Raw genomic sequence first — 22,015 nt, 5'->3', positions numbered from 1 at the left:
AGGCTGAGTGTCTGGTACTTTGTAGGAGCTGAGTACACTGAGATTGCTTTTTATTCTATAATATCACACATCTGATTTATGTATGCAAGTCAACCAAGGCATATACAACTGGTTGTGAAATTATTGACTGAATGATTTCTATGGAATTCACAGTTCAAGATCAATTCTTATATTTCACACAGTGTTTCTGTTTCTCTCCATTATCAGATGAAATGCAAACTCATTAAATATTAGTATACAAAACACTGAATTTAGGAAGTAAAAATTTTCTGTAAAAAAGTGATATTACTTATTAACAAATTCATAAGGATTGACTTATGATTTATTTAATCCCTGTAATTACTCCCATTCATTACTATGGATTAACAAGAATTGAATGTGGATATTATTAAGATTAAGTAAACAAAATCAAATGTCTAAAATTAGGGAAAAATAAAATTCATTAAAATTAAATTCATAAGGAAATTTTTGGTTAATCTTTTTTTTTTTTTAATGTTTACTTATTTATTTTTGAGAGAGAGAGAGAGTAAGCAGGGAAGGGGGTAGTGGGCAGAGAGAGCGGGAAAGAGAGAATCCCAGATAGGGTCTGCACTGTCAGCACAGAGTCAGATGCGAGGTTCAGTCCCACAAACTGTGAGATCATGAGCTTAACTGAAATATATATTTTTAAATCTAGGTATTTGTATGTAACCAGTATATATTGACATGTATGTCAGTACTTGTATGTAACTCTCCTATCTATATCTATATCTATAGATATGACAGGAATAGATAGATAGATAAACAGATAACAGGAATAAGGCTCTAAATGGTAAATAATCATCAATTCAATTACTACTACCGATTTGGTAAGTAAACTATTAGTATTTCGTTTTCAGTTTTTTTTAATGTGATTTTTTTTGTTTTTTTGAGAACTAAACACATTTACTTCATCAATAGGAGTTACTATTTCATGAACCGAATTTCCATCCACAAGCAAGAATCTTCTTTAGATTTTTTAAAAAAGAATTATGCATTGTTTTGAGTGACAGTAAAAAAAAATGAAAGAAAACATAAGCACAACAAAACTTGAAAGTTCTTAACTAAATATCATCCCTGTCAATGTCTAACTTTCCAGCTGGCTCATGATCATATTTGTTCTAAACTCCACAATGTTTATTCATTGGTAGAGTTCCTCTTGATTGTCAGGATGAAATGACAACAGTCTCCAATAATGACAATGACTTGCACTTCTAAAACACCAAGCAAAATTTAACTGTGCTCAAAATATTCATACATCATAGTTTGTGAGAAATTCAGTGATGTGTGGGAACAGAGGGGCAATTTTTGAAAAATTTGGTCCACTTAATCTTTTGCAAGTAATTAATTTTCTCTGGTGCAGTAACACTATCATTTTTTCAATGTCTTACTGTCAAAATGCAGTGAGAAATTTGATACCTAAATGAACAGCTTATCATTTTCCGACTACTAAGAAATATAATTTAGAAATAAACAGTATTTTGCAATGTCTTAGATATGATTTAACACAGACCTGTGCTAATTTTAACATACAGTTTAATTCTTCCAGGTAAAACTGAATAACGAATTTTGTTCAGGCCTTGTCCCCATTAGACAAGGAATTCCTTCATGTAAATAGCAGGATCCCCAAAAACCCAAGCCCTAGGAACAAAACAGTTTAGCAGTGACTTATAAAAATGAGCTTTCTGTCACATCACTTTTTCCTTCAGGCGTTTTTTCAGAGATTTTGGCTGATTTGATTATAAAGCAGAAGGTTAAATTCTCACACAGTGATCATTAGGAAAAAATAAACAGAGCAAGTACGAAAGCTGGCTTTGCACCTACTGAATGCTGCAAGTGTCTGTACTCATTGGATATGCATCTTGCAAAGCTCGGCTGTTCCCAGAAGGCCACTCCATGAAGACTGAGAGAGCAGCGTCTGCTAGTGGTGCCTGTGCGTCACAAAGAACAGAGAGAAGCTTTATAACAGAGATGCTAGAAGGCATCACATAATTGGGAGGCAGGCTGAAGAATTGGGTTTGTACGTTTTCTTGCTTAGAAAACATGCATATGAAAATGTTACGTTGATTATCTTTAAAGTGCATGTTAATGCCACTGAGAAACCATTGCACCAGCAATACTTTCTAGGTCTCTTCATTGGCTCCATTTACGAAGCACTTTACGAAGATTGTCTCATTGCTTATTGCACAGATTTATTTATGGATATAGGACAAAAGCATGACTTCATACACAAACATAGCATGCTGTTCTTAGAGGGCAATCATCATTTGGATTTGGGTGGGTCATTCGTACTTTACCTGTGGCATTCAGTGGGCACTGATTGAATGCCAAGTCGCCTGCCGGGGTCCTTTTCCACACCATCGACATCAGGTAATCCTCTGGGCATATTTCATAAGGTGCTGCAATTTAAAACAGACGGAACTGAATGCCAGCAGTGTTTATTTTTCTAAATATTGGCAATAAACAGTCCTCAAATGCATCTCTCTATCTGCAGAGTTCTTTCATTTTCCTTAAAGTATATCATTTACTGAAATGTTAGCAGTGTTTTCATAAAGAAAAAAAACACCAGGTTTCATTTCATTATCTACAAAATCTTCACAAAAATGTGCTTTCTTTTGAAGGTGCTTACTGTTCAGACTTTTTAAAAAGTCGTTTGAATTTGCTTATAAATTGAACATTACATTCAAACACATAAATCAAAAATCTTTCCAATATTCATGATGTTTTGAAATGTTGTGAAATAAAATGATTTCCAATAAACTGAAAGCCATATTAGAATTACTAACTCTAAGTGTTAAGAGGAAATAAACATACAGGGCAAAAATATATAACTTTTTATTCTTCATACAAGGGCAATAATGTCAATCATACTATATCATGTAAAAATAAACTGATTTGATCTTTTGGCCTTATAATTTTCAAAAACTCAATTGAATCACTGAGATGAGAAACTCAAAAGGTATTTCAAGAATAACAGATGTATACCAGAAATAATTTAATAGAAAGCCAAAGGATTTGTGAAGTCTATCTGTACTGTGTTTTGTATTAAACCTCACACCGTGCTCCTAAAAAGAACATACTAGTCCTTTCTCTAGACACACCTACTATTGTGCTTTTCACACAGCACTGCCGTTTATATTCTATTTTCACATATTTGTGTTCACTGTTTTCCTGGGATCTTGTTGTCTTCTCATCTCTGTATCTTGTACCTAATAATTTGGCACACAGAAGTTGCTCCAAATTGAATAAATAAATGAATCAATATATGATTATATACATACCTTTAATAAATAAATAAGGACCAAAAATAATAAGTACCTAATATATTCATGAGTGTCACTCCCTGGGAGAAATGTCTTCCTTTGAGGACAATATACTATTTAATCCATGCTAATCATAATCTACTGATCCCGATTCTACTTCAGAATTTATGAGCTTATTAGGATACATTATAATTATTAGTGGGGAAGAATACAGTTTGAGACTTTTTGATCTTGAAACAATGCTTTCTTTATCTGGGGTAGCAGGGCCAGAAACTTCTGCTCTTCCTGGGGTGGGGATTGGACAAAATGGACAAAGTGGTTCCCAGCTTGCTAACCTCCGAGATCAGTGTGGAAGTGGGTGGTTGCATGTGCGTGGCTGGGGGTAATGGCTGCTTCCCTTAATTTGTTTTTCTGTTACTTCTATTCTTGTAGTATTGGAGGAGGGAGCCCTTGTAGGGGGCTGTCCCTATTTCCACCTGAGTTATACCATGTTTTTGTGACATTTTTAAAAAAAAATATTATTTTATGTTTTTGATTTATGGTGACTCCACCTGTATTCATCACCACCACTCCCAAGCCCGACTCTGGCAAATCCTGTTCTTGGATCCTAGGAAAGGGCCAGGCTAGCCTCAGCCCCCCTGCCTCCAGTGGAGCTGGAGGGAACAATTTCAGGAGTGTGGAGTGACGGGCTGGTGGACAGGCTAACATTGGTGGCTGCAGGGTCTCACAGGCAGCCACAGAAGGGTTTAACAAAAGATCATGATTCAATTTTTAATTTTAAGAAGATCAGTTTGCTTTCCCTGGGTAAAAGAGATGGGAGAGCAGTAGGTGGGACAAGACAACTGAAGAGGCTAATGCAGTGCTTCAGCATTGAAGTGACGGTAGCTTTAGGTAGGATGTTTGGACTAAAGATGAAGAAAAGGTGGATACAAGATAAATTTAGAAAGTAGTATGCAAAATGATGGGGGAATGAGGGACTAAGGAGTTAAGGATGATGCCTGCTTTCTGAGCTAAAGAACTGGATATTAAGTGGAACTATTTATTCCCTAGTATCTTCTACCTTTAATCCAATTTTCATGCCACATTAACAAAGTAATCTCCAAAATGAAGCTTAATCCCATAACTTGCTGCTTAAAACCTTTCCATGGTTCTCCAGTACTGACAGGATAAAGATAACTATGCTTTCTGTGATTAAAAAAAAAAAAAAAAAAAAAAAAACAAAAAACGAAAAAACAAAACAACCCTTCTAGCAAGCTCTAAGTTAGCATTTCAGTTATCGTTCATATTTATTCTCCTATGCATCAGCCACACAGAATTAACTGTCATCTTCCAAATATTCTACACCAGGTCACATTCTTCTGTGTTTCTGTAAATGTCAACCAAAACTACTACAGAAATATGAAAAAGAGGAAAATCATAATAAATGTTAAAACTGACAAACTACATCATGCATAGTTTATTACATAACTGAATTCTGTGTAAAACAACTAGTCTATTTTTAATAAAGATATAGCAGTAACTAATCTAATAACACCATTACACTTAATTACTATTTTTTGTTCCATCTATACACCCAACTTCTGTTGATTATCTTCCTCATTAACTCTTCATTTGTAACCTTTCATTTTCACTTCACTTGTACTTTTTTTCTGTTTTTCAATGTTTTGAACTCCAATTTTCTTTAGTTCCATTGATGAAATTTGAAATACATTTCATAAAATGGGGTGCGATAGCATTCAGGCTTTCTTTCTGATTTAATCTTGACACAAACCAATGAAGAAGCAATCTGCACCCTAGACTTCTTCATCCCCCTGTTGTGGTTTCAGAAAGTTTTTCTTTTCTATTGTTTCTTTTCTATTGTTATTCTGCCAAAAATTAGCCTCCTTCCCTTAGCCCTTCCCCCACGGTCTTCTGTGTGGTCAGAAACTCTGGTAATTGCAAGCGTTAACCACTAGATGGCAGGGGTGGGCCAATAGGGTGAAATGTTTACTGGACTCGCAGCTGAAACCGAAGAGGTTCAAAATTAAGGTGGGCAGAAGTAGTAACTGTCAGCTGGGGAATATGGGTCAGCGATTCATTTTTTTTTAAAGGTATAATACTTGGGAAAAATAAAATTTCTTCTCTCCCAGGAAATACGACGTTTAGTGATAAAACAAGCCTCAGCTACAAGGCTCTTCAATCTAGCCTCTTATCTCAGCTCACACCCTCTCCACCTTCAGCCCCCCACCCCCCTCAGCTACACTGACCCCTTGGATGCTTCCTTCTCCAGTACTCCAGGAAGGCTCCTACCTCAGACCTTGTACACTTGCCCTTTCTTTCTAGATATCCCTACCTCTGCTCCCCAAATGTCTGCATGGTTTGTGTCTTCACTGCCTTTAACCTTTACTGAAATCTTACCTTCTCCGGGATTTCCTGACTCCTCTCAAACACTCTTAAACATTCCTTTGTTTTACTCTTCCCCCAAAGGCTTATTCCTTATAACTTCTATGTTTTTTCCCCTAGCTTTCTTATTTTACAGTGTTATTATTATTATTTTGTTTGCTTGTTTATTTATTTATTGCCTTCTCCTGCTAGAGTGTGTGCATCATGAAGACAATAATTTTTCTGTTTTGTTTCATTTCTAGGGCACAGAGTACTTACAAATCTCGCAAATGATAGGTAGATACCTATGAACACACACATATATTTTAAGCCAAAATTACCAAATACTTTCAAAAGATCTGTTGTTTCCATACCTCAGTAGTTAAGATGACAGAAAACGAGGATGATTCTACAAATTACTGAGGACAGTGTGTGTGTGTGTGTGTGTGTGTGTGTATAAGTAGACCAGCAGTAGGTAGGAATGTTCATTTAGGAAAAGTAAGAGAGGGAGTTAGCTATACAGTTTTCCTAAAAATTAGCCAAACTGGGTTTCCAGGGTGCTGGGTATTGACAAAAGTTGACTTTATAAGGCTGTGTCTGACTTGGTAAGAGTCCATGGGACCCAGTCCAGAATCCCCCAGTGTGTTCTGTATATATCCTAACTAGTTCAGAAAGAAGCTGATTAACTTTTTTTTCAACCACAGCCCTCAATTACTAATACTCATTTACTTAAGACAATCGGTATGGTCTACTTCAACCAAACCAAAAAAACCAAAACAAACAAACAAACAAACAAAATCACAGTTATTTTTAAACCTAGAAAGGTCAACAAACTTTGCTTTACTCCACCATAAATTTATAAAGCCTTGGATACACTGTGCTCCTTGTAGATGGAAACACAGTACACAAATAATAAGAAAGGAAGATGACAGATTTGAAATTTGCAGGATTTTCAGCCTTTTAGTAGTAGTGTCAAATCCCACATCTGCTGTAAATATTCTTTTTTAATTAAAAAAAATTAATGTTTTATTTATTTTTGAGACAGAGAGACAGAGCATGAGCAGGGGAGGGGCAGAGAGAGAGAGGGAGGCACAGATTCCGAAGCAAGCTCCAGCCTCTGAGCTGTCAGCACAGAGCCCAACACGGGGCTCGAACCCACAAAACTGTGAGATCATGACCTGAGCCAAAGTTGGACGCTTAACCACTGAGCCACCCAGGCGCCCCTCTTTTTTAATTTTTTTAAAATATTTATATTTGAGTGACAGAGACAGAGTTTGAATGGGGGAGACGCAGAGAGAGAGAGAGACAGAATCTGAAGCAGGCTCTAGGCTCTCCGCTGTCAGCACACAGCCTGATGCAGGGCTTGAACACACAAACCGTGAGATCATGATCTGAGCTGAAGTCAGATGCCTAACTGACTGAGTCTCCCAGGTGCCCCTGCTTTAAATATTTTCTCAAAGGTGATTTGGCATTCTTGGAAGATGGCATCTTTAAAAAGTTTAGTTCAGAAAATAGGTGTATTTATGGTCATACCAAGAGCAAAACAGCCTAGGTATTAATAAAAATTTATTTTCTTCCATCTTAGGTTTATGAAGCCCCCAGTAGTAGGAAAATTTCTGAACTCTCCTCAGTGCCCATTATGGAATTCATTAATTCTACAGATATTTACTGAACACTCATAATGTCCCAATCCCCTTGTAAAATACCGCACATAAAAAGAATGAACAAGAATAGCCAGGGTCTCTCAACTCCCAAGATGGTGAGGGAGATAATAAGTGGAGAAATTATAATACAGCAGGATGTCCACTATGATCTGAGAAGTTCTGGCTCCTCTAGGAGTACTATGGGGGAGAGTATGTCAGTGGAAGACTTCCAGAAGCGATGTCCAAGTTGAAGTGTAAAGGATAAGTAAGAGTTGGCCAATGAGGAAAGGAAAAGTGTGCCTTGGGAACCACAGGTCGGAAGACCCAGGGGGCAAGGAGAACCTTGTTGTATCCAGCATTTCAGAATGGCTAGAGTATAAAGTTGGGGATGAGTAGAAGTGAGTAATTACTAGAGGGAGAGGGGTGATAAATAATAAGATAAACTAGGAGTTTGAACTTAAGGGCAAGGCGTTTGTTATTGTGTTCTGAATGCTATACATGCAGTTTGGGGAATGGACTGAAGGAAGGTGAGACTGAAGGCAGGAGGGCCTGTGACAACCTAAACGCAATAATCAGGGAAGCGGTGTGGCATCACAGGAAATGGCAACTGGAAGTAGGTGGATTCAAAAATCTATCTAAGATGTAGGATGGTCTCAGCAACATGGCTGGGTGTAGGAGGCGAGGAAGTAAGAGAAATGAAAGATGAAACTCAGGTCTCCAGGAAGAGTACCTGCTGTGCTACAGCGTCAGTTAGAGCACACGAGGAAGACAGGGCTTGGGAGAGAAGATGCTGAAAACAGTTCTGACTTTGAGATATCTGAGCACATTTGATATTGTCACGAAGGCATTTGGTGTATGAAACCAAAGTTCAGGAGAAAAAACATAAGCGAAAGAGAGAGATTTGTGTTAAGTTTTGTTTTCCTGTTTAATGCTACCTATGCATATTTTGTGAATTATACATAGGGGTACCTGGGTGACCTCGGCTGGTTAAGCTTAAGCATCTGACTCTTGATTTCGGCTCAGGTCATGATCTTGCGGTTCATGGGATCAAACCTGCAAGTGCGGAGCCTGCTTGGGATTTTCTCCCTCTCTCTCTGCCCCTCCCCTGCTCTCTCTCTCTCTCTCTCTCTGTGTTTCAAAATAAATAAATAAACATGTTTTTTAGAAAAGAAAATACATAATTAGTACACATAACTCTCTGTGCTCAAAATAAAAACATTATTGTAGGGCCATATGAAGGATTCTTGTTTTTTATGCCTTAGCAAAATGGAACAGCAACTCTGTTCATCAGCTGAAAGATCCCACCGCCTGCTATGACTAGTGCAAAGATATACAAACCCATTTGTAAGATACAACTGTACTTGAAGTCACAAGTATGTAGTTAGCATGCTGTCTTAAAACAAGGTAGCAATTACCTAGTGATTAGCTGTTAATCTGTCTATTCAAACTGATTTTCTGTCTCTTAAAAATAGCAAAATTATACAGGGCTTAAATCAATTTGATGTGGAAAATTAGTTTTCACCCCTATGCTAGAATTTAAGCATTAAAGAGAAATTGATTCTACACTGTAGAGTTGGCATGCAGGGGGAAAAAAAGAAAGAAAGAAAAGAAAAATAAAAAACATGTACTACACATGACCCCAATTTCAAATTTCACTTGCTGGCAATTCGTTAATTCTTATGTTTTGGGAATTCCCCATGCTGGGGATGCAGAGGTGAATGAGATAGATCCGGTCCCTGTGCTCACACAGTTTACAGCTCTCATTTCAGCAAGGGAACCCACTCAAGTGAAGAATTCATGGTGCTGCTAAGGTCTGAGGGAAAAAGAAAGGCGTTTATCAAATGTGTTTTGTAATAGCATTCCTCACACAGAAATGGTTTTTATCAGTGTCGAGTTGAAAGAACATACAATTACAACAGCAATGTGTACATATCATTGTGACTTAGGCACTCTTCTAAGTGCATTACATTTTTAATTCATTTCATTCTCATCATAAGAATGAGGTAGATAAACTTATTACTCTCTTTTTAAACGCGAGGAAACCAAGGCATAGAGAAATGACTAGGCAAGGAGGTGGTAGGTAGACCTATGTCAATCAAACAAGTCTCTCAGTCCATTCTCTGGGAATCTTACACTGTCTCCAAGCATCTGTTGTAGTGGTAAACAAGGTATTTAAATATTTTGAAAAAAGTGTATCTCTAAATCTTGAAGGTAGCAAGCTGCACACTTTATTTATTATTTTAAAGATTTTACTTTTAAGTGATCTCTAAACCCAACGTTCAACTCAAACTTACAACCTGAGATCAAGAGTTTGTCAGGCGTCCCAGCAAAGCGCAAGCTTTAAATTCATGAGCAGACAGTGCGTGTTGCACTGCCTGCTCAAGGACTAGATAGTGTTTATACATACATACCTAGGAAAAAATCTGATTAACTTAGTTTTAGTCCTCTATTTCAACTTAGTGGACAAGGTCACTCTAGTGTGAACCTGTTAACAAGATTAATAATAATAATAAGAAGATAGCTAACTTTAATTGAAAGGATTAATTCTAAGTAACTATTTACTAGCTTTAAGTGAGACAAAGTTTTATATTGGGGTACGCTCGATGTTTCCAGCTAGAGAATTGCATTTACTTGCCTTTTTATATGATCTTAGGAACTGTTGATAACGGTGCTTCATAGCTTTTTCCTGGTCATTGCACATGTAGAAAATGAAAACATTTGGAGGCACACTAGGGTAATGGGCAAGGCTACTCTAGGCTAGGCTAGAGACTGCCCGCCACAGCCTCCTCCTGTCAGCTGCCCCGAGGCCTTAGGAATCCCTATTTGAGTATATCTGGGACCAATCCTAGCCAGACAGGTGGCTATGGGACTGCTTTGAGGAGCTCTGACCTAAAAGTATTAGCAGGGCTGAGATTGGGAGAAATTGAATAACTTGCTACAAATACACATATTTTTCTTAATTCTAACATCTCAATGATTTATTTCTAAAGAAGGAAGTCTCATGCCACAAACTCTACTATTCAAATTCTACTTAGGTAAACTAACAGAATTTTGAAAGAGTAAAATGATTATAAAAGGTAAGGCATTATGATCATAGTCATTTTGAATTTTTTATTCACATGCTTTTATACAAATTGTTGTATTTTGAATTGCATATTTTACTTTATACAAATAGTTCAGTAACAATGTTTATGATATGGAATGAAAACTTCAAAGGAGCATATGTTTAATGGCCTACATTCAACTAGGTTCAAAGCAGAGGAGGGGATTTGGGAATCTGAAAACAGATAATTCTATAGATATAGATAATATAAATAATTCATTTGTAAATGATCTGGAATTCTAGCTAAGAGATATAATAACATATATAATAATACAATATAATAATAATATATAGTAAGGGAAGCACAAAGCAAGTCTATAGAGATTCAAAGAAGAAAGCACTCATACAATTGTAGAAGAAATAAGAATGATTAAAGAAGTAGACAACTTTTGATGGATTGGACGCCCAAGATATTCCCATGGAGTAACAGCAGGTAAAGAAGAAGGGGAACAGGGACCCTATAGGAGCCCAGGTGAATAAGTAAGAGTAAGGAGAGAATATGTGTCCCCACACCCAGGAACCAGGTACTAGATCTGTTATGTTATGTATATGTTACAACCTATAAATGAGTAGATGGTGATGACCTTGGAAAGCTAATAAACTGATAGACTGAGATACTATATTACCAGGGATTCCAATAAGCACTGAACTGGGCAAGTAATGAGTAGCCACAGCTTTTTTTTTTTTTTTTTTTTAGCAAGTGAGTCACATGACTAAGGTCATGAAAAGGGGAGAATAATCAGATGAACTTGTGTGGAAGAGTTTAGAAAAGGTGATTGTTGTAGTAATACGGGTAATGGAGAAAGAGGGCCTGGAATGCTATTTAATAATTCTAATTACCTATAGCATTGTATCATTTCATACTTGACACAATCCCCTGAGACACATATCATTAGCCCCATCTTACATATGAGGACACTGAGGCCCAAAGCCAGACTTTGACTCCCCTGCCAGGGCACTTTATCCACAATGCTCCTTCCTACTAGTAGGCAGTGTCCAGGGAAACAGAAAGCAGGCCCACTGAGGAAAGATTTGATGGAGATGGAATCCATCACTAGGAAAGGTAAGAATTAGAAATTACTTTAGATGAGGGGTGCCTGGGTGGCTCAGTTGCTTTAGCATCTGACTCTTGATTTCAGTGCAGGTCATGATCTCGTGATTCATGGGTTTGAGCCCCACAGCAGGCTCCTCACTCTCAGTGTGGAGCCTGCTTGGTATTCTCTCCCCTTCTCTCTCTGCCCCTCCCCCATCACTCTCAAAATAAATAAATAAACTTACAAAAAAGTACTTCAGATGACAAGAAGGATTTGGTGGTCAGACAAAAACGTTCTCCTGCTGACACGGAGAATGATTTGATACCCCAATTGGAAAGGTCTGTCAGGTATTTGCAATAAATTAGGCATAGAGATGCAAATTTGTGGGTGCTTCTCACAAGTGATAGCTGAAGAGAGAGAGCAACCAAAGAGCACCAGGAGCACGATCGATGATCGATCGTAGGGTCATTACCAAATCAGGACATATAAGGAGTGGATGAGAAATGTAAAAGGACTAATTAAGGTTCAGTGTCTTAGTAAACATTGAACCCAAAGAGCAGTTTACTAATTGCTTGAATTTTATTAATCCACAAATAATTAAGTGGTTCCTAATATACATTTATTTTTACTATAAAAACAATGTGGGATGAAAGGAAGAAACAAAAACATAGTAAAAAGTGTTGCTTAAAATTTCTGTTTCAGTTTGAGAATGATCAACATATTGCCAGATAGTCCTAAATTGGACAACGTAGGAGAATATAGGATTACAGTAAATTGCTTTTTAGGTTTCTACCGTGACAGAAGCTATGAGAGTTTTCCCAAAGTCTCATTTGATGAGCAACCTGATAAGACAGATTATGACAATAATTTTCTCCATAGCAACAGGTTTGAATAATGGATACATGGTACTATCTGGTATACACATTGATTATTTTAGACCCCAGTGGTTCTTTTTTAATTCTGCCTATAAAATTTAGCTGATTTGTTGCAGAACTGCAGACTGGAGTAGGTAATAAAACCCATGTTTTTCAGGAGGATTGGATACTTTCTTAGATATTTATTAAGCAATAGGTGATCTCTCTCGCCTATGGAGTATCTTCAAGTTCTAATTTATTTCCCTGCTTTTTAGAATGTATCTGAGGTGACTTGGCAAGAATAAATAGAACACTGAGATGAAAGAAGTCCATACTTAGTGCCACCTACTGTCAACACTGAACTCAGTGGTTTTTTTTAGGTAAGAGAACACTTGGGTGCAACACTGCTGTGTCCAAAAATCTTCTGTGCAGACATTTGCCTTAAATGTTGGAAACTGAACAGGTATTAATATAATTCCTTATAGGATATACACATAGCATTTGGTAGAAAATAATAAAAATTCTAATGGAGTAGGGGTGTTAAATAGTGTTAAATACACTGTTAGTGATTACCCTTGTGGTTTGGAATGAAAAGGGAGAGTAGGTGCCAATTCGTATGTGAATATTTCAATACAGAGAAGTATATATTTTTTCTCTTTAGAAATGTAAATTTTACCTCACATATTTGGGTTTCTAATCATGATTACGTTTAGCTTTAAAAGTGCGGTGGTCCACACAATGTAGAAGGCTAACTTGTTAAACTTGTCGCTAACAGAGATAAATGTGGTGATAGTGATTGATCCAACACTCCTCCAAACTGGAACTGAGTAAAGAATAAGTCAATGTGAGCCAAGACCTCGTCCTGCTCTCTGATACTTGTCCCCCACCCCACATACTATATACCTGTGCATATATTATGTAGTAGCTAATAACCTTGAAGGATAAGAGGCAGTGAAAATGAACTCCTGGGGCACCTGGGTGGCTCAGTCGGTTGAGCGTCCGACTTCGGCTCAGGTCATGATCTCACAGTTTGTGGGTTCGAGTCCCGCATCAGGCTCTGTGCTGACAGCTTGCTCAGAGCCTGGAACCTGCTTCAGATTCTGTGTCTCCTTCTCTCTCTGCCCCTCCCCCACTCACGCTTTGTCTCATTCTGTTTCTCAAAAATAAATAAATGTAAAAAAAAAAATAAAAACATTAAAGAAAATGAACTTCTGCACAGGAAGAGAGCTGCTGGGATGGCAGCATTACAGATCTGTGTCCTGGAAGTGCACAGCTTTATAGCAAATGTGTTCAAACAACTTTATATCAAGTTGTTTCTTCTGCTCTCCATGAAACAGGAACAATAGCAATTGGAGAACTGAAAGTCAAAAAATGACTAAATCATCCTTTTTTGTCCACAGTGATTAGTTAATAGCCCTATTTTTTAAGTGACAACTATAAAGAGATCTTATTTTGGTTGAACAATGAGTTGGCTAGGGAGATTTGAAATGGATTGCCTGTATTAATTGATTACAGGAACCATCCCCTCATCATTTAGGAAGTGATATAAACAAAATAAAATTCTATAGTCTTGTTCAAGAGATATCTCAATTTTGACCAGTGTAGCTGAGGCAGAGGACTGTTTTCCACTTTATGGTAATTTTATCATCTAATATATATTTATTTATTTATTTATTTATTTATTTTTATTTATTCACTTATTTTTGCTACAGGCAGTGTTTGGGTAATCTGCAAAGGGTAATCTGCAGTATCATCGATATCACTTGAGAGTTTGTTAGAAATGCAGATTCACAGGCCCATATTATACCTACTGAATCTGATTCTCTGGGAGTTTGGCTTAGGAAACTGTGTTTTGTTTTTAATATTATCTTTTTAATGTTTATTTATTTTTGAGACAGAGACAGAGACAGACGAATTGGGAAGGGGCATAAAGAGAAGGAGACAAAGAATCTGAAGCAGGCTTCAGGTTCTGAGCTGTCAGCACAGAGCTCAATGTGGGGCTTGAACCCAGAAACTGCGAGATCATGACCTGAGCCAAAGTCAGCTGCTTAACTGACTGAGTCACCCAGGAACCCAGGAACCTGTGTTTTAACAAGCTCTCTGGATGATACTTAGATCTGCTAAAATTTGAAAACACAAGATTGGATAATGAGGAGAGGCACTCAAAGAAGTCAGGAAGCTTAGAGTAAGCAAACTTTGTGATTCCTTTTTCCCACCAAAGCTGAATTAAAAGAAAATCACTTAGAAAGCAAATGAAAGTCTCTCTTGTCTCTAGAGAAGACATAATCCCATTGGACAGCAATGTAACAAAGATAAGGAACAGTCGTTTGCAGAATGGCATTTCTCCTAAGTGGGGAGGGGGCTTATAGTTACGGTATTACAGGGCGTAATTTTTTTTAATGTTTATTTATTTTTGACAGAGAGAGAGAGAGAGACAGAGCATGAGCGGGGGAGGGGCAGAGAGAGAGGGAGACACAGAATCCAAAGCAGGCTCCAGGCTCTGAGCTGTCAGCACAGAGCCCAACGCAGGGCTCCAACTCACAGACTGCGAGATCACGACCTTAGCCGAAGTCGGATGCTCAAAGGACTGAGCCACCCAGGCGGGGGCATAAATTCTAATACGAATGCATTACAATGTTCAATACAAGTTTGGGATTACAAACATTACTGTTGATTTCCTTTGGTATGAATACTTAGAGTTAAATATCACAATAATTGCTACATCTCTGATCTAAGTTATTAGACCACAGTACATAAATGTACTGTGTACATATTTCCCAAGTTTTTCTCAGCACATTCAACCTATGGGCTTCACTCATCACTTGCAGACAAAACACTGGTAACTCCAAAAAAGAGCATTTTATTAAATTATTAATTTAATAAATTAATTATTTTATATTAATTAATATTTATTTATTAAATTTTAATTTTAATTAATATTTATATATTAAGTTAATAAATAAATTTATTAAATTTATACAAATTAAGTATAACTTCTACCTGTGAATGGTAGATCCCAACTAGCATTACCCTTAATGACTAAAGAATAATAGATCTAAGAACTGGACCTAGAAATAGCCATCCCCTCCCCTGGGAACGGAGCAAGGAGGTCCCCAGGAAGCCTGAAAGTTTACATAGGCCAATCCACCAGTAACATCAGTAACATCTGCCTTCGGAATGATATTAACCAGAAATATCGGAAATATTGGGGAAAAACACAAAAGCTAAAAATAGTTTTCATATTGTAGCAAAAAAAATCAGAGAAGCTATTACCTTTCAACTGTTTTAACCCTCAAAGTCTGGGGATGTACAATGAGATTAAGATCAATGAAATCACTAGTTGGTGAATTGGACCAATTTAAAAATTAACCAACTTAATTGTCACTCTGTATCTACTCTATTCCTCAGCTAACAGTATTTAAAATATACATATGTAATTTTTTCATCCCTCTAAGTCTCTTTCCTTATGAAGACAAAAAACATTATCTTATTTTTGGTAATGATGCTCTTTTTAATTTTTTTTAATTTTTTTTTGAGAGAGAGAGAGAGAGAGAGAGACAGGAAGGGGCAGAGAGAGAAGGAGACACAGAATCCAAAGCAGGTTACAGGTTCTGAGCTGTCAGCACAGAGCCTGACACGGGGCTCAAGCTCACAAACCATGAGATCATGACCTAAGCCAAAGTCGGATGCTTAACCTACTGAGCCACCCAGGTGCCCCGTGATGCTCTTTTTAATACGTGTATTTTATGTATTTACTAGTAAAAAAAATCATATTCTCTTTGGGAAAATATTTTTCATTTTCCATTTTTAGTAGACATCGTAACAGCTTTTGATTAAATCCAGATGATTAATCATTATTTTCATTAATTATCCAGACAAAGATGTGCGTACATTATACTTCTACTTCCTGACAACAGAGGGTCTCTTGGCAAACTTGATTAATTTGTTTTGCATCCAAATTAACTGAAGCATAAAAATAAATACTAGTAATTTCCAGCAATCTGAAGAAAAATTAAAGATAAACAGTAGGAAAAATAATAGTAGAAAAAAACACATTGTTTTACAAGAAACATTTGTTAAGGCTTTGTCATTGACAAAAAGAAAAAAAATGCCTTAGTAACGAGAAAATATGAAAGTTTTCTCAATTTATATTGTTAATATTTAATTTTGGAGCAATATAATGGTGGAAATCAGGAGTGCTTCTTATCATTTTGAATTCATATGGCCTCAAGAATTAACAAAACTAACTTTAGATCTTTTTTAAGCTCTAAAAATCCCTGCTAACAGATCATTACTCTTAGAGTCCAGTATGCTGGACACAAAAATAATGTATATTGACCATAGGGAAGCAATTGTGCAGAGTTGGAATGCCAATATAGAAATCAAATCCACTATGGAAAACTTAGTTATTTATTTACAATCCTGCTCTCTTGACAAAATAATGTGGGAATAAGGGGATTGCACATAGAACAGACAAAGGGTTCTGAAAGGAACCTTTCAGAAAGGAAATCTTCCTTTATTTTGATAAAAACACTCTATACAGATGCAGAGGTATATTTGAAATTAATAGTCATATATAATTTTTGAGGCATAACTCTGATTTGTATAAAGGTACCAGTTTAAGATATTTTCAAAATCCTGGCTCATATATTCATTTATTTTACTCCTGTACAACCACTAATTTGTGAATTAGTTAGCTGATTTCAATACTTCATTTTAATTAGAAAACATTATTGCGGCACCTAGGTGGCTCAGTCAGTTGACCTGGGATCTCGGCTCACTTCACGATCTCACGGTTCATGGGTTTGAGCCACAGGTCAGACTTTGCACTGACAGCATATTCTCTCTCTCTCTGCCCCTCTCTGCCCTCAAAAACAAATAAACATTAAAAAAAATTTCTTTAAGAAAACATTATTTATACACTTGGAGGGAATTTCAAGAGATTTCAAATTACATTATTGAAAAGAGTAAAATGAAAATGCTAAGGTTAATACCATATACGTGTGTGTGTGCACATTTACACACATATATATATAATACAAAATACTATAATTTTATACAATAATTTTTCAACCTTCCTTAAATCATGAAGCCAGCAGACAAACCTAGTGTATAAGGTATACTATCTTTTTTGTAAATAGATATGTAAAATGTTTTTCAAACAGCAGGTGGCAATCTTTGTAAATGTGATTGCAGCAACATCATTTTTAACTGTACATATGCAGGTGAAAGACGCTTTTAAATGGCCGGTTAAGGTCCTTAACATATTCACAATAGTTTAGATAACTTCAAATATTAAAAGGGTCTTATTTAATCATGTCTTACTGTTCTAATGAAATTTCTTTTTGGGTAAATAAGTGTTTTGTTTAATGTTTCTTAATTCTTATGGAGCACAGGTGGAATTTCACATTACTAATCTTGTGTAGGTATCCTCAATAAAATTCTACTTGCTGGTTATCACTTATCATTCTGAATTCAGGTGGTCTTAAGAATTAACAAAGATAATTTTAGATCTTTTCTAAGCTCTAAAAAAATCCTACTGACATATTGTTACTCTTAGAGCCCAGTTTCTATTGGTATTAGTGTTGAACTGTGAGAAGTCTTTAGAATTCTAACTATGGAGAAAAACAAAGCTTTGACTCATGAATATCTCTTAGAATGCCTTGTTTGTTTGTTTTTTCCCCAAACTGATGCAGTCACATTTGGAAATCCATTGCTTTCTGAACTGAAAAGGAACCTTAAACAACTGTACTCTCCACACCTATTGGAACTAGATAGCCAGAGAGATAAGCTAGCTTGCCCACAAGGCATTACTAGCAGTAAGTGCCTCTAATAGGGTCTTCAAATTCTTTTAAGTTTTCAGCACTTCCTTTATATACAGCTATGAAACTTAAAAATTTCATCGTATCATCTTTTTAGTATGTTTACAGTAATTTTGTCTATGGTATCATTCTAAAATCCTAATTTTCAATTGTTTATTGAATCCTCAGTATGTCAATAATATTTTATGTAATGTATGCACAATTAGGAAGGAGTCTTTGTTGTAAAATAGTCTATTAAAATATATGATCAGTAATCTGGGCAATTGTTGACTTTTCATTTTTTTCTATCTTTATATGTAAAATCCTTTAATATAGTAACATTTCCATTCTTTCACCACTAATTAAGACCTTATGTTTTCATTTTAAAATGCATTCCTCCTAGCAGAAAATGGGACAACCAGGGCAAGTTAATGGGGATGCCCAAAGTCCTACATGGGGATGGATTAACAGAGAAATTTAAAAGTTTCTGAATTTCAAACATCATCTCTTTATTTTCTCACTCAGCTATCTAACACTTATGTCTTTCTACTTCTATCATAAATAATCTAAGGCAACTGGTTTTGTGTTCTCAGTCAACAAATACTTCAAGAACACAGTGAAAAATATAGTATCCCAAACTAATTTAAATCCTATCTAGCCATGTTATTGTTCAATTGGGCTTCCTTTGTATAATCGCATTTTTCAATGTGATATTACAGCAAATAATTAAAAAACTCATGGAGGCAACAGTCTATGACACATAAACAGAGGAAACCTCATACATACATTACAGAAACAAGTAAATTGCCACTTATCATTAGCAATCCTTCAATTGAGCAATTATTGCCCTTAATGACAATATTTTTAATCCTTTTTTTTTAAGGTAACAAAATATTTCCATTGGGATAAACTCAGTTCATTCTCACCAGGACATCGTTGCTCACTGCATCTTCTCACTTCTTCACCTGTTCCTTCACATTGCTGTCCTGTTATTGCTGCACCCTGACAAGTCCTTATTCGCCTTTCCCAGCCGCCATCACAGGACTTGGAACATCCGCTCCAATGACCCCACTGATTCCACTGACCATTGGCTGAAAGAAATGTGTCATGGTCAATGGCAGTAGCCTACTGAAACTGTTTTAAGAATTTTGAAATCTGAGGACCATTACTGTCTGTTCATTTTTTATTAAGCTACCACAACAAACAAGCTGTATTCAAATATTTGGCTTGCTAGTCAAATATAGAGCACTGTGATTAACATAAGTTTATATAAATTTGTCAGAATCTTCAAATGGGCATTGAAACTTGTAAAAAGGACAAGTTCAGTGATAAACTTCATCAACTTAATTTGTATTTAATCTAAGAATCTCCAGAATTTTGTTGCTTTATGAGTATGGCATACAGTAGAATTAGCTCTGGTACAAGTGGCATCATTTACCAGAAATACATAATCATCTAATTGTCCCATGATTGTCTGGCACGGTCCTGCCACATTTTATAAATGGCAGACATTCTTTAAATGTAGTGATCAGGCCTCACCTGTACACTCAGGGTTATAGCACTCTCTGCTTTCTGCCCATGGCCCTCTGCATTCAGAGCCCCCATGAGCTGCTGCAGTACACTGCCGGCTTCTCTGCTGGGTCCCATTCGAGCATGTCACTGAGCACTGACTCCATGAACTCCACTCTTGCCACTGCCCATCGACTGCCAAAGCAGAAAGAGAGACAGTGTAAGGAGATGGTCCAATAGAGAGAGCTGTCCAGAAAGTATAACTTAAAATTAACCTTGGAGATGAATCTCAACCAGGAAACTCTAAGTGAATACAATGGAAAGTCACATTGGCATTAGATTTTATTATTACCCCCCTAAACTATTATTACCTTACTTTCTCATTTCTATTTCCTTTTATGTATCCAGTTTCTCTTTTGAGCCACTATTGCTTCAAAAATATTTATTGATTACTCAACAATGAGAGATCTCGAGCTAGGAGATGAGTACACAGAACAGTGAATAAAATAAATCCTGACCAATAACTCATAGAGCTCATGTTTTAAAGAAGGAATGAAACAACTAACTAAAAGCTAAATAAATTAATTAATTTATTTATAGCATTGTCTCAAAGGATAATTTCAAGACACTGTAAGAGTTTGCAGGGCCTGAGGAGTCTTCTTTGACAAAGTGAAGTTTCAGGCAAGCCTTGAAGAATGAGAAATAACATGACAGATGTTACGAGAAATAGGGAAATAAAAGAATAGGAATCCTACCCTCAAAAAATTTGTAATTTAGTAGAAGAATCACATTATGCACACGAATACATAAATAAAAGGTTAAAAGCAGTAACATCTTAACATGGCACATAAAGTAAATTATCACATCTACTTAGGGATAATTATGTTAGATTGATATGGTGAGATCTGGATAATTCAGACAAAGGAGACAGCACCCACAAAGGCATAATCCTATAGACCATAAAATACAAGTGAGCAAAGGAATCAGGCAAAAATATTTATCCAATTTAGAATGCATAAACTAGAATATAAGTATTATAAATGCACTGGTATATGACTGTCTGCTTTTTTCTCCATATCATTCCATGGTTCTTAGTTTCATTGCAGTGAGAGAGAATTCACCATAAATCCAGAACTCCAACATAAGATAATACTGCGGTGAAAACTCATCCACCCATCCAAACAAACAAAAAAGACTGGCAGAATATGAGTAAGTATTGTCAACCTAATTTCAGGCCTTGCAGGTAGCTATTAAAAAAGAAGATTATTTAATAGGTATCTACCTGTACTTAATAAACCCCTTGTGAGATTAAAAATCATGAAATACCAATTTAATCATCCCATTCATGTAATTTTAGCCTTTCACTTCATTAAAAGTATCTGATACAATCCTACTGGCTATGTAGTCCATTTGCCAGACAAAAAAAGAAAAGGCTAGTGAATCAATGGAATGTTATAAGTTACCCATTTCCTATTTTGGCTTTAAAGATGAGTGCATTTCTCACTTCAGAAGTTTGCTTTTCAAAGATAGTATCTCTTGAGCTTGCATTATGAGCTCTCACTATACCAGGCATTCCTAGAAGAGTTTACAAGAATAAGATTTGTATCTGCACCTTATCATCTTTTGGGAAAAGAATGTACAGGTATTCAAATTTGTGACAATATTCAGAAAGCAACACATAAACAAAGACAAATTAGAGGATTTCAACCTGACTGAAAGCTGAGTGACCAGAATAAAGGAGTATGTGATGTCCTTGAGAATTCTGGTTTGAGGTAAACTTGTAGTTATCTTTATTTTTTAAATGAATGTAACAGTTACAGACTCACTGGCAAAGAAGAGAGGATAAGTCTTTCCAGTTAAGAAGATGTGGAGTCAGGTATGAGCAAATCAAAGGTGGAAATCAGAGAGAAGATAATTTGGCAGGGTGTTGTACTATCGGTGAGGAATAAGAAAAGACCTTACTGAGATTAGGAAAAATGAGAATATTTGTGAAGTGTTTTGCTCAATAGGATTTTCCTAAAAGAAGACTTTGCACCACCATCAGTAAATAAATAAATAAATAAATAAATAAATAAATAAATAAAGTAAGTAAGTAAGTAAATAAAAACATTTTAAATTCATACATTTGTAGTATTAGTCATTCAGTCCTTTCTGCCAATGTACACATTCTGTTTTGGTTGAAGTTCAAGAATGGGTTAACATTAAACTTTTGAGGGACTTTTTGAGGTTCAACACAACCAAACACATCAACAAAACATATATTTTAGATAGGTACAGTTTTGCTCATAAAGTTAGTTACAGAAAAGAAATAGCAATGAAACTGAAGTCATATAAAGTGGATGTTTTCACACTGAAAACTAGTTCCTTTTACTGAACATTATCTGCACCATTATGAAAGACCTGATTTGACAAAGTGACTGAGAAAAAAG

The 22,015-nt window shown here is 36.1% G+C and overlaps 1 protein-coding gene across 4 annotated transcripts in view; it reads right to left on the bottom strand.

Annotated features, from left to right (window-relative positions):
- ADGRB3 (adhesion G protein-coupled receptor B3) overlaps positions 1-22,015 on the bottom strand; it is a 736,713-nt gene that overhangs the window by 387,696 nt on the left and 327,002 nt on the right. For all 4 annotated transcript variants that reach the window (XM_060615856.3, XM_060615857.3, XM_060615855.3 and 1 more), the window contains 4 exons: positions 19,617-19,781; positions 19,004-19,168; positions 2,316-2,417; positions 1,843-1,949 (listed from right to left, as the gene is read on the bottom strand). In XM_060615856.3, the coding sequence (XP_060471839.1) occupies positions 1,843-1,949; positions 2,316-2,417; positions 19,004-19,168; positions 19,617-19,781 (539 nt within the window). The remainder of the gene's footprint in view (positions 1-1,842; positions 1,950-2,315; positions 2,418-19,003; positions 19,169-19,616; positions 19,782-22,015) is intronic.

This window comes from Panthera onca, chromosome B2 (assembly GCF_046562875.1).
Source record: "Panthera onca isolate mPanOnc1 chromosome B2, mPanOnc1 haplotype 2, whole genome shotgun sequence".
Lineage (NCBI taxonomy): Eukaryota > Metazoa > Chordata > Mammalia > Carnivora > Felidae > Panthera > Panthera onca.
Note: the sequence above shows the minus strand (reverse complement) of the source record. Positions and strands in the feature narration are given on the sequence as shown.